Source organism: Haplochromis burtoni, unplaced genomic scaffold, assembly GCF_018398535.1.
Source record: "Haplochromis burtoni strain Fernald_Lab_line unplaced genomic scaffold, NCSU_Asbu1 Contig_382, whole genome shotgun sequence".
Classification (NCBI taxonomy): Eukaryota; Metazoa; Chordata; class Actinopteri; order Cichliformes; family Cichlidae; genus Haplochromis; species Haplochromis burtoni.
The window spans coordinates 522,720-534,680 of NW_024582743.1; the positions used below are offsets into that span (position 1 = coordinate 522,720).

At 40.4% G+C, this 11,961-nt stretch overlaps 1 protein-coding gene across 1 annotated transcript in view; it reads left to right on the forward strand.

Moving 5' to 3' along the window:
• The first annotated feature begins 300 nt into the window (after positions 1–300).
• The window catches only part of onecut2 (one cut homeobox 2), a 36,863-nt gene continuing 25,202 nt past the window's right edge, over positions 301–11,961 (forward strand). Inside the window, exon 1 of the mRNA XM_005944378.3 lies at positions 301–1,846. Coding sequence (XP_005944440.1) covers positions 625–1,846 — 1,222 coding nt within the window. The 5' untranslated portion in view covers positions 301–624. The remainder of the gene's footprint in view (positions 1,847–11,961) is intronic.

Below are 11,961 nucleotides of genomic sequence, written 5' to 3' on the forward strand. Positions count from 1 at the left end.
CAATAACTTTAATAAAAGAAAATAAATAAATAGATAATTAAAATAAGCACAGAAAATGGCAGGGGACTGGTCTTTATTTTTTAATCAAAAATGTTAAACTAGTACATAAAAATATGTATGAAGTCTTCTTTAGACCGATATCATAACAGCGGTTATCCCGCCCACAGCTGCAATCATTAACGCTGATTGGCCTGTCTTTCAGTCAACCACGCCCCCACAGTCCTCTCCGTCCCTCTAATTGATCTCTTCCACCGTCAGTCACCCCGTATACGAGTTCGCCTCTCCCCCTCCGCCTCCTCACCCAGCAGGTTGGGTTGAGAGGTCGGCTAGGGGACCGTGGACAGCTCCCGTCCGAGGAGCAGAGCAACACAGGAGGAGGAGAGGGCTGGATATGGGGGAGCCACCGCACAGGCCCGTATGATCGAGATAAAACACTTTTTACAAAGAGAGCGAGCTGGAGAGGCCTTAAGGAGGACCGGGGGGGAAACACACCGAGGGAGTGGAGGAAACACGGGGACACGGCTACTGACCCATCCCGGCGCATCACGGGAGAAGCGGCGAGAGAAAGGAGGAGAAGAAGGAGAGATAATTCTGCTCGACCTGATGGACTGAGAGGACAGATGAATGAAGACTGCCTACACTAACGCCTATAGATGCCTGGCCAAGGACCTGGACGCTTACGCCATGAACACGGACATGACAATGGACGGCATCGGCAGCCTGCATGGCGGGGTGGCGGTGAGCTCCGTGGCCCCTGATGCGGAGCTGATGAGCGGCCACAGCCCGCACCACGGCCGCGGAGGCTCGTCGGGACCCGGAGCGGCGGCTGCGGCTGCGGCGGCGTCCACCCTGCGGATACACCAGGACCTGGCTGCCGCCGCCGCCGCGTCCTCCCGCTCGGCCATGGTGTCCGGCATGGCCACGATTCTTGACGGCAGCGGGGAGTACCGGCCGGAGCTGTCCCTGCCGCTGCACCACGCCATGAGCGTTCCCTGCGACACCTCCTCTCCCGGGATGGGGATGAGCGGCACCTACACCACGCTCACCCCGCTGCAGCCGCTGCCCCCCATCTCCACCGTGTCCGACAAGTTCCACCACCACCATCACCACCACCACCACCACCAGCGGCTCTCCGGGAACGTGAGCGGGAGCTTCACCCTGATGCGCGACGAGCGGGGACTGCCGGGGATGAACAACATTTACAGCCCCTACCACAAGGACCACATGTCCGGGATGGGTCAGAACCTCTCCCCGGTGCTGGGCAACGGCCTTGGCTCCATCCACAACACCCAACAGGGTCTCCACAATTACGGCACCACGACGCACGGGAGCCACGACAAGATGCTGAACTTCGACCACACAGCCTCTATGCTGGCCAGAGGGGACCACCACCACCAGCACCGAGGCCTCGGCGCTCCGGCTGGCGGGATGATGCCGCACCTGAACGGAATGCACCACCCGGGACACCCGGTGGTTTCCTCGGCGGGCCACCACCCCCACTCTCACCCCCACCTCCAGTCTCCATCCCACGGGCCCGTGTTGGCTTCCACCCGGGAAAGAACGCCCTCCTCCTCGGGGACGCAGGGGGGGAACAGCTCGGGACAGCTGGAAGAAATCAACACTAAGGAGGTTGCGCAGAGGATCACGGCGGAGCTCAAGAGGTACAGCATCCCCCAGGCCATCTTCGCCCAGAGGGTGCTGTGCCGCTCCCAGGGGACCCTGTCGGACCTGCTGAGGAACCCCAAACCCTGGAGTAAACTAAAGTCAGGCCGGGAGACCTTCAGGAGGATGTGGAAGTGGCTGCAGGAGCCCGAGTTTCAGAGAATGTCCGCGCTCAGACTGGCAGGTAAGAGAGGAAAACAACCTGAGCTGCTCTGCTGCTGCTGCTGCTTTGATTTGTTTTTGTGCCACAGCGAGAAGAAAAAGGAGAAATCCTCCACATTAAAACAAAAATATCCTCAAATGATTCCTCAGCATTTATCACTAGCTGACTTTTAATCTTCTTGCTGGCTTTATTTTGGTTGGTTTCTCTCTCTTTCTCACTCCTCGTGGCGCCTCACGCGCCACTCCAATTTAGGTGAATGGGATTTATTTAGACTCACCGGTGCTATGATTACCATTATTGATCAATAACACAAAAGGATCGATGGGAAATGACAAGGTCATGGGATTTCCCTCCAACAATCCTCCTCTTTCAGTTTCCAGTCCCTCCATGGCAGCGAGGAAAACGCTGCACTAACACAAAAAATCTACTAGTTATTCTGCTTTAAATAACACCCAGATTAATAATAAATATATTTAAAATTCCAAGAAAATAAAACAACAATAAAACCTGCTAAACATCGCACAGTATTTTTGGTATAATTTGTGGTTGTTAATGTGCATCCGCGGGTGTAAATATATATTCTCAGGGCTGAACATTCTTATAATGCTGGTGTTTTTACTGTCATTAGCTCCTTAAATGCTTATTGCATTGCGATTGCATTAGCATTTGGGTTGAGAAGTGTGATGGGGGCGTTCAGGAGGATCTGTTTTTGATTGTGTGGAGCTTGAAGCGATCAGAAAGCTGTGACATAAACACACGAAGGTCTGCAGAATCGGTGGGTCTGGTGCCCCCTCTAGTGAGGAACCTGTTCCCTGTCCCAGCCTCTATTGTCTGCAGGAGCAGCACTAAAACGGGCCAGTTCCCCCTTTTTAAAGGTCAGGTCATGGAAAGGCTTGCATTTAATTTCACACCAAGATGTGATAAACGTTTAATGTTTCTATTGGGATTTGGTCATCTATATATCACAACAGAGACATTTTCTTTGAATATGTAGTAATTTTAGAGTCTTAAATTATATCAAAGGTTCTTTATTTTCATGTTAAAATGTAAAGCGCAGCACAAGTGACAGCAGTATTTGTATTTACGTGGTTTAGAATAAGACTTTAAACTACCCACTGCACGTCCACATCTTAATGCCTGCATACTTCATAGCTTGCTGGGAGTAAATTATAGCTCCACATCATTTCAGCTTTTTTATTAAACTTTTTTTTAGTGTCTCCCACGATACGAATATGCCTTTATATTGTTTTTACATGCAAAAACAGAAAAAACAAAGAGAGGCCAGTTTATTTAAATCACATTAAAAATGATTTTTTTCATGTTAATCTGAAAAAAAAAATGTGTTTTTCATTAGGGCTGCATTTTTTTTTTTTGCTATAAACTGCATGATTTATGCACTGTGAGTGATTCAAAATTACTTTTTTTTGCACAGTCATTCACACATATGACTTTTGCTGTTTTTATATAAGTTAAACAAGATCCCATATTGTTAAAATTGTCTTTACTTTCATTATGTCCCATTAAAAGCATAAATGATGAGTGTTTATATTTATCTGGTTTACCATAAGACTTTAAATCGTTAAAATTATTCTCTTTTTGTTTGTTTTAAAAATATATGCCAGGGTTTCTTGTGGCTTCAAAACTCATTTTGAAGTTTTAAATATGCAGATACTGTAAGTACAAATGCTTCGCATATACATAAAGGCAAAAAGTGTGTGTTACCTCACCTGATAGAAATCTTTGTATTTTCCTCTTATTTCTGACCATTGTTAAACAAACATGAATTCAAACTTCAGTAAATTATGCCCTGTTAAAAACACAGATTAAAAATGTTTTTCTTTAATCATAAAACTGCTGATTTTCCTTTGGAAGGAAAGCCAAAACTCTGTGCCGAGATATTTTAGGTACAGGAAAGGTGCCTTCACATTTTTTTTATATATGCAAAATTATAACTATTCAAAAGCTGAGAAAACACAAAGACAATCCAAAATATTACAAATTATTACATTTACACTAAGCATACTTTATCGTCATGGTGTCCTGGCTTAAGCGAAACGGTATTTATAGTTACCTGATGTGTGAAGTTTGTAATTATTGCATATTTAAGCTATAACCTGCATATTTTCAGTGGTGCATTCACCCTTGTTGTGTTAAATCTATAAGCTTAATTTATATATGTAGTGTCAGTGCCTCACTCTGTGTAAATATGCTTTTACATTGTTTTTATTTATGCAAAATTCCAAAGAAAACACAAATAAACATGAGATTAAAAAGTAAGAAAGAAGAGGAAATATGAATGAAATGGATGTAAAAACTGTGTGGCAGCCCCAACAAAGATATTATTATTATTATTATTATTATTATTAGTAGTAGTAGTAGTAGTAGTAGTAGTAGTAGTAGTAGTAGTATTTTCACTGTACTGCTTAGGTAAACCATTAAACATCAACTTTTTATGTTTCAAGTTTAAATGATAAATAGTTTTCAAAATGCATCAATTTGTATTTTAATTCTTTTTTTTAATAAAACCCCCCCCCCCATATACCTTGTTTTTAAATTTGGGAGGCACGTGGCTTTCACTTTCAAATAAAAAGAGTGACATGTGGAGCAGCAAAGTGACAGATTTGTGAAACATTCAGTCGCAGGATTTCTGACGAATAGACTTTGTAGAGTTTGGGATACTTGGGAATATTATAATCTTTAAAAGCTTAAAAAAGATTCTCAGGAACAATGTCTGCCTGTATTTTGCTATCCGCTGAAATCCACTTCAGTTTTATTGGTTGACTCAAGTTAATTAATCCCAGCTGCCTTCATAGGAGAAATAATCAGCACCGAATTAGTCTAAATAAAGAAATCTGGTAAATGCTCTGTTTTAGGGGATCACTATCTTTTTCATTTTAATTATGCTCTTGATTTCAGTAGCTCTAAACAAACAAAAGTACATACAAGATACCAGAGAACAAATGCAGATTTACCTGGAAGTAGTATTAAATTAAAATCTTTGTATTAAAATGATCATGATAAGGAATTCTTACCTTTTGTATTTTATTTTTTATTCATCATTTCCGTAAATAATCACTGTAAATTGAAAATGTTCATTATAAAAGTAATAAAAACTATAACGTTTTGATAAGTTGCACATTTACATGCTTCATTATGAGTTTGTAAAATCTCCCACACAGACTAATGAACCCTCTAAAACCTGCATGATTATAAGCGCATACAGTGACACTAAGATGATAGCATACAGCATTCAAATAATCATTTTATACATTTCTTTAAGTCACAGATAAATATATTAAATCGTTTTCACCGGCTTAATGTCTTTATAGATTAGTACATTTTTAAATGTTATATCTAGCTGCTTTTATAGAGTCGGTGTAATATCCAACAATAAGTCTTCAGCATGGCTGTTTTATGGGTTTTCTTTTGTTTATATACATTTCCAGGACTTTCCATGAATATAGGATATTGATATTGGATTTTGTGGGTGAAATTAAGTAAATTGAAATTGATTCCTTTCACTCCTGGATATGTGCATTTGTCACATGTGTGCGTCTCTTCAGTTTTTCATTCATTAATTTTTTTTCCTTTTTAATAAACTCTATTTATCCAAAAATATAGATATGGTCTAATCTAATAAATATGTTTGTTATCATACAGCGCATATGTCTTTCAATTTATATCATTACAGCTTTCTTATAATACTCATATTATCATAATATTTTAATTAGGTTTAATTATTGTTGCTGTAATGAGATAAGAGATAAAAAAAAAAAACACTTTATGTCAAGAAAAAAATCTACCAAATAAGAACACAAATCAAAATAAATGAGGCAAAAATATACAAATGATGAATGATTGGGTCAAATTTGAAATTAAACATGTATTTATTCATCTATACAATGCAGTCATATAACAAAATATTATTAAAAGATTTATCCAAATAACAAAAACAATTGCACTTGAGAAATTCAAATGAGTACGCAGTTAATTAAAACAAACAGCTTGTTTATTAGTAATATGTCAATGTAAAGGTGTTCCTACATTTTCCTAAAACTATATATCTTCTGTTGTTTTTCCTACTAATAATAACATCGTAACAGCATTTTATGAACTTATGTCCTCTCTTATTTTATTGCTGTGATAACCCTTTTTATACCTTGTGAATGTCAGTGTTTTGCAGGGTTTTTATTAAGAGTTTAAGAAGATTTTATCTTATTCTTAAACCTTCAGATCTGCCGTGGTTTCATCTGACACATCCTATGATGTACTTTGTAATATGATGCAACCAGTTCAGTATCCTTCTGAGTTTTGCAGAGACAGAAAAGGTCTTGACTATAACAATGCGTGACATCAGCCCAACATGGAGCGCTGATTCTTTAACATTCGATTGGAAATCAGTATTTAAGCAGGCTGGATTTGTCTGTAGATTGCTGATGTGGATGAGATTATCTCTGCAGGATTTGACTGTAATTTCATTAGGGGTTCTTTGATTTTCGATGCTGGTATTTGACGATACAGGTTAATAGAAAATGACAGGAGAGAGTGGGTGAAGGTTGGAGCTGGAAGAGAGCAGGGGAGTGTTCATGTGATCTGTGCTCCCCTGTGTGTTGTAAAATGTCACAGGGCAGCCTCACAGTTATACTTCTGTCTGAGTGAGCTGCACTCATCTGCTTTCCCTAGGATTAAACTGCATATCTCACACTCTCGGTCTTTTTTAACTTCAAATCTTTGCAAAGCCTGCAGTTTATTATACCAATGCTAAAGATTCTTCTTATTTAATTCTAAACATTGAGAAATATAATATAATCCTTTTTTTATTTAGGTAGTTAACTAAGTGTACAATGTCTGATTTATAGAGTAAAAGGTAATTAAGTTTTCTGTTTATTAGTGTCTTTGTTGTCTAAAGCTACACTGGAATTCATGTAATTTAAATGGCTGTATAATGAGAAACCTATGATAACATACTGTCATTTATCTAAACAACTGTAGTATGTGTAAGATACTGCACAACCTTTTACGCAGTGTATTACCATAAAGAGTGTGGGAAAATATACAGATACTGCTGTTATTCTTCTCTACTGTAAATCAGTTTAAAGTAGGAAACTGTAGTACATTAGAACTGATGACATAATAGTACTGTAAAAGTAAAAGTGGAAAAGTGTTTTTTTCTCTCTCTTTTGCTAAGCCAGTAGTTTCCTCCTCTGGCAATAGGCTTACTATAAATATTATGTAATAGCTATGAAGCTGGTTCACAGAATAAAATGTACGAGACAACAACAAAGGCTATAAAATTCTTTTGGCCTCGGCCCACACTGGACTTTCACTCAGGAAACTGGGGTTTGTGGCTCATCCAGCGCCATCATTTTTTAAATTGCTGTTATCTATTGACCTTGTTTTGTTTCCAGCTCCTGTTTTGTTTCTTACATTTCTTGTGCACACGAAAGCAATGGTAGTTTTACACAAAGTCTAAACATCATGGTTTGACTTGGCTGCCACGTCTGCTCTTTGGGCTAAGCTAGGCTATAGAAAAGCGCTCTCCGTATAATGTAAATCAGCTTTGGAGATGTTACATGTTGATGCCTTGATTTTAAATATAAATTCTGTTTGATTCTTGATGTGTAATTGGCATCCTGTGGTTTCTCAGAGAATGGGTCAATATTTTGTTTCTTTATTTGAGTGTTGGCCAGGTGTTGCTCTTTTGCTCTTTCCATTGTTCTCTCTCGCCTCTACGGTGATTTTAAAATTACCGCAGAAACAGGGAGGTGCAATCCTTAGATCAGCAACGCTACAAGCAACCAATAGAGGTGGGGTCAAAGGTCAGAGCTGCAACACTCAGACAATAGATGGAGCAAATATTCCCTTGACCCTGAGATGAGCAGAGAGGAGAGGGAGGAGCAGCATGCACGGGGAAAAGAAAAGAATTGAGAGCTTGGAGACAGATTTATCTGGTAGCTAAATTCTCCATCATAATGGTCTTTACAGTCACAGCAATGAAGGACAATAATAATTATGTGGTTATTTTAAGCATATATTTCAATTTCTTTACTCTCCCTATCATCTCAGACTCTGTCTAGAAATGTCTTAGTAATGCCTTTGTCCGTAAATTCTGAATATGATCCATATTATATTTCTGGGGAAAAAATACGCAGGTCGGAAGAAACTGTAGGAAAACTACAGAAGGAAGTTGATACACTTTCATCTCATTCAGTCCACTTATTTGCTTATTTTTTGTATTTATTTCTCGACAACCAACCATCAGCTAAAGTTTGGAAACTAAAGTTTTCAGTAATAAATGAGGGTTGAATGCTTTTCAGTCTATAAACATATTTTTGTTCAGGGTCTTTTGCAGGAAATTATTGTGAGACTGTGGGCATGGAAAAACAAAGCATTATCATTTTTTTCTAATTTTAAAAAGCATGTCCCAACCACTAGTCTTGGCAGCTGGGGCTCTGTCCGCCAGGGTCTCCGTGTCTGGCCGCCACCCGGCACTCAGTTGTAGGAGGAGTTCGGAGAGGCCAGTTAGAGAGACTTTTGGACTGCCTCGACCAGATTCTGACAAACCATCAAGCAACTTCTCTACATCTTAAAATAGAGGAAGCAGAATCTGGGGATGAAGGGGATGAATCGTCCATCACCAGGGGTGAGGTCACTGAGGCAGTTAAACAACTCCTTGGTGGAAGGGCCATGGGAGTGGATGAGGTTCATCCTCAATGTTGTGTGGAGATAAGGTGGGGTACCTCTGGATTGGAAGACCGCGGTATTGGCATCTTTAAGAAGGGGAACCAGACGGTGTGCTCCAGGAGGATCACACTCTTCAGTCTCCTGGGGAAAGTGTATGCCAGGGTCTTGTAAAGGAGTCCATCCGTTAGTTGAACCTCGGATACAGGAGGAACAATGCGGTTTCTTGGGTGAATCTGAGTTTGCCCAGCCAGTCTACATGTGTTTTGTGGACTTCTGTCCCTCTGAGTGTTCGGTGGGAGGTGCTTTGGGAGGGAGTATAGGGTGTCTGGCCCATTGCCTCAAGCCATTTGATCCTTATACAACCGCTGCAAGAGCCTGGTCCGCATAGCCAGCAATAAGTCGGGCTCATTCCCGGGGGGGTTGGACTCCACCAGGGCTGCCTTTTTTCACCGATTCTGTTCATAATTTTTATGGACAGAATTTCTAGGCGTAGCCAAGTAGTGGATGGCTTCCACTTGGGCAGTCTCGCTTTTCAGAGATGATGTGGTTCTCTTGTCTTCATCAGGTGGTGGCCTCCAGCTTGCACTGGAGTGGTTTGTGAAGTGAGGGGGAATGAAAATCAGCACCTCCAAGTCTGAGGGCGAGGTCCTCAGTCGGAAAAGAGCGGATTACCCAGTCTGGGTCACGGACGAGTTAGTGCTCCAAGTGGAGGTGTTTAAGTATCCCTGGCCCTGGATAAGTGGAAGCAAATGGATGGATAGATGGATGGATATAGAAAGCAGAATTTCAGTAATGCTGTATATATATTTGATGTTAGACAAGTATTACATGCTGCATAGAAGTAGGTAGAGAAATTCAAATGATGACGGTTAATGTTCAGCACATACACTTAGGTCAGTTTGGAAAAGTCAGTGACAAGGAAGTCAATGATACAGACTTCACATATCCAGTGCCCACAAAGTTTTTCCTTGTGCTATGTCTATGGATACATTTGCACTGGAAAGCTCTAAGTACGTGTCCCTAATCGCTAATGTGATGAGGAAGAGAATAACCAGTAGCGTGAATCAGCCTACAATTCTGCAAATGTGAACCCAACTCAGTGATCATACGCTTGTCCTGCATTGCAAATTATTGGAGAAAGTTTTTTCAGAACCTAGTGTGAAGCAAATTTTTTGCCAAAATGTAAACATTTTAAGTCCAGCAAACATGAATAACTCTCTGTACGTATCACTCTTATTGTTACGAGTTTGTCTATAATTTTTAGCTTTGCGTTTTGTGTGATCTGTCTTTGTATTATTTACCTTACAGTAATAAGTGCCTTGAACTGTTTGTGATTTGCCACTATGTAAATAAAATTCAAATGAATTGAAAATTGAATTGATTGCACTATTAAAGCTTTCTTCACACACAACGAAAGGAACTGAGATACTGAGCTGTAAATGGGCTTCGGATGGGTTTCTGTGTACAGCAGGAGAGAGCTAAGGTCTGGTGTTGGCTGTGGTTCAGGATGTAGAGTGGCTCAATAACCAATAGAAATAGAAAAAAAAAGAGCCTAGTTTCTCTGGCCTGCATTTTGAAGTGTTCTTGTGTAAGATGCTGAAACCCCAAATTCCTCCCAGTGTCTGGGAGGATAAGTGCCAGAATACGTGACTGTGGCTCTGTGTAAAGAATTTTGAGTGGTCAAAAACATTAGACAAAATAATAAAGGCAGTGAGTTTGCTGTTTTGGACTAAGATTAAGTATTCTTGAGACACTTAAGTAGCTTGTATGAATCATTGTACGTCACAATTTCTCCTTACTTTTTCAAAATAATATTAACTAAAATTCTAACCATTGTTACACTGACATGACTGTCAGTGTAACAATGTAACTGGACGCCCCAGTTCCTGTACTTGTACATGTTCATATAAGAAAACAGTTCCTGCCTTTAAAGAGGCCTGTGTGGGTTGGATTAAGGCAAAGAGTCTGTGCATTTCCCTGTTCTCAGTCATGTAATAAACAAGTATTTATTTCACGCTGGTGTAAATTGAACCCACAACCCACAAAAAAATATTTAAAAATCACAGGTTTGGATTTTTGGGTGGTGACAAAATCGTTATATTCACGAAAAACCCTTAGCAGGTTTTGTTTCAATTGGTGGATGGAAAATCAACCACCAGGACCTTTTTATGGTTGGAATAATAAATAAATCTTAATAACCAAGTCATGTGTTCCTATTAACCTCTGTCTCCACTTGAAAAGTAATTGTCAGGACAGATGAATCAGTCACTTTTGTCTGGCAGAACAAAAAAAAGGCAATTTCCAACATTTTAGAGCCTTTGGATTTGCTCTTCATCAGATGTGCTAGTATCTTTGTGTCCACATACTATAAAGGCAAGTACATTTTGCAACGGCAGTTTAAAGAGAAGTCACATACAAATCCTAATTCTGAAATTTAAAGAAACAATATAAACTTGCACACTCACAATATATTAAAAGAAAACAAATGTGCTTGTTTAAATATTTTTCTTCGTTTCTTTCGACGCCTCCTCCTCATCCTCTCCCTCATTTTGAATCTGTTTCTTTCACCATTTTCTCGTCCCCTGGACCTCTTTCTCGCTCCATCCTCTTCTCTCTCTTTTGGGGGTGGAGGTATTATGTGATCGTCAGGGGAATTGAACACAAGAGCAGAGGCAGCAGCGGCCCGATGAATTATTGATGGGAATCTCAGCGTGACCCGCCTCGGTCTGCTCACTTCACTTCTTCTTCACCTCACAGCCGGGTTAACCAGGCAAAATGGAGGGAGGGAGGAAGAGGGAGAGAGGAAGAGAGGAGGAGGAGGAGTCCATTGTTTGGATGGAGGACAGAGTCCGCCCGTGACTGCGACTGAATTATGGATGACAGGAAAATGATGGGCAAATTGGTGTTGAATCAACGAACCGCTATTCACATGGTTTATTCAGAGTAATGTGCATGTAATGATACAACAATGATCCCTCTTTTCTCCTTTTACATACCACAAATTCAACATGTATTCATATTGCATCTCTTTTGCACTGTGAAGTTGTTTCCTATGGAGTTTTTCACATTAAAAGCATCTCAGAAAACAGGAAATTAGGTAGAAAGGGAAACTAATTTCTAGATAGCACAGTCTATTTATCAATAGGATACAGTCATTGTTGGCTTGGTTGTTTTAGCGGAAAATAAAATACAGAATATGATCACCAGGGATTACCTTAATGTTTCCAGAAGAGAATGAATCCACTCAGAGTCAAATTGTGCTGAAAATCTGAGTGACTGAACCTAAATATTTTCCATTTTATGCATCCTGCTGCGAGCAGACAGGGTGCATTATTAATGAGTCGGACTCTGCTTTATGACACAGATTACCAGCAGTTACTGTCTGTGTGTGTGTGTGTGTGTGTGTGTGTGTGTGTGTGTGTGTGTGTGTGTGTGTGTGTGTGTGTGTGTGT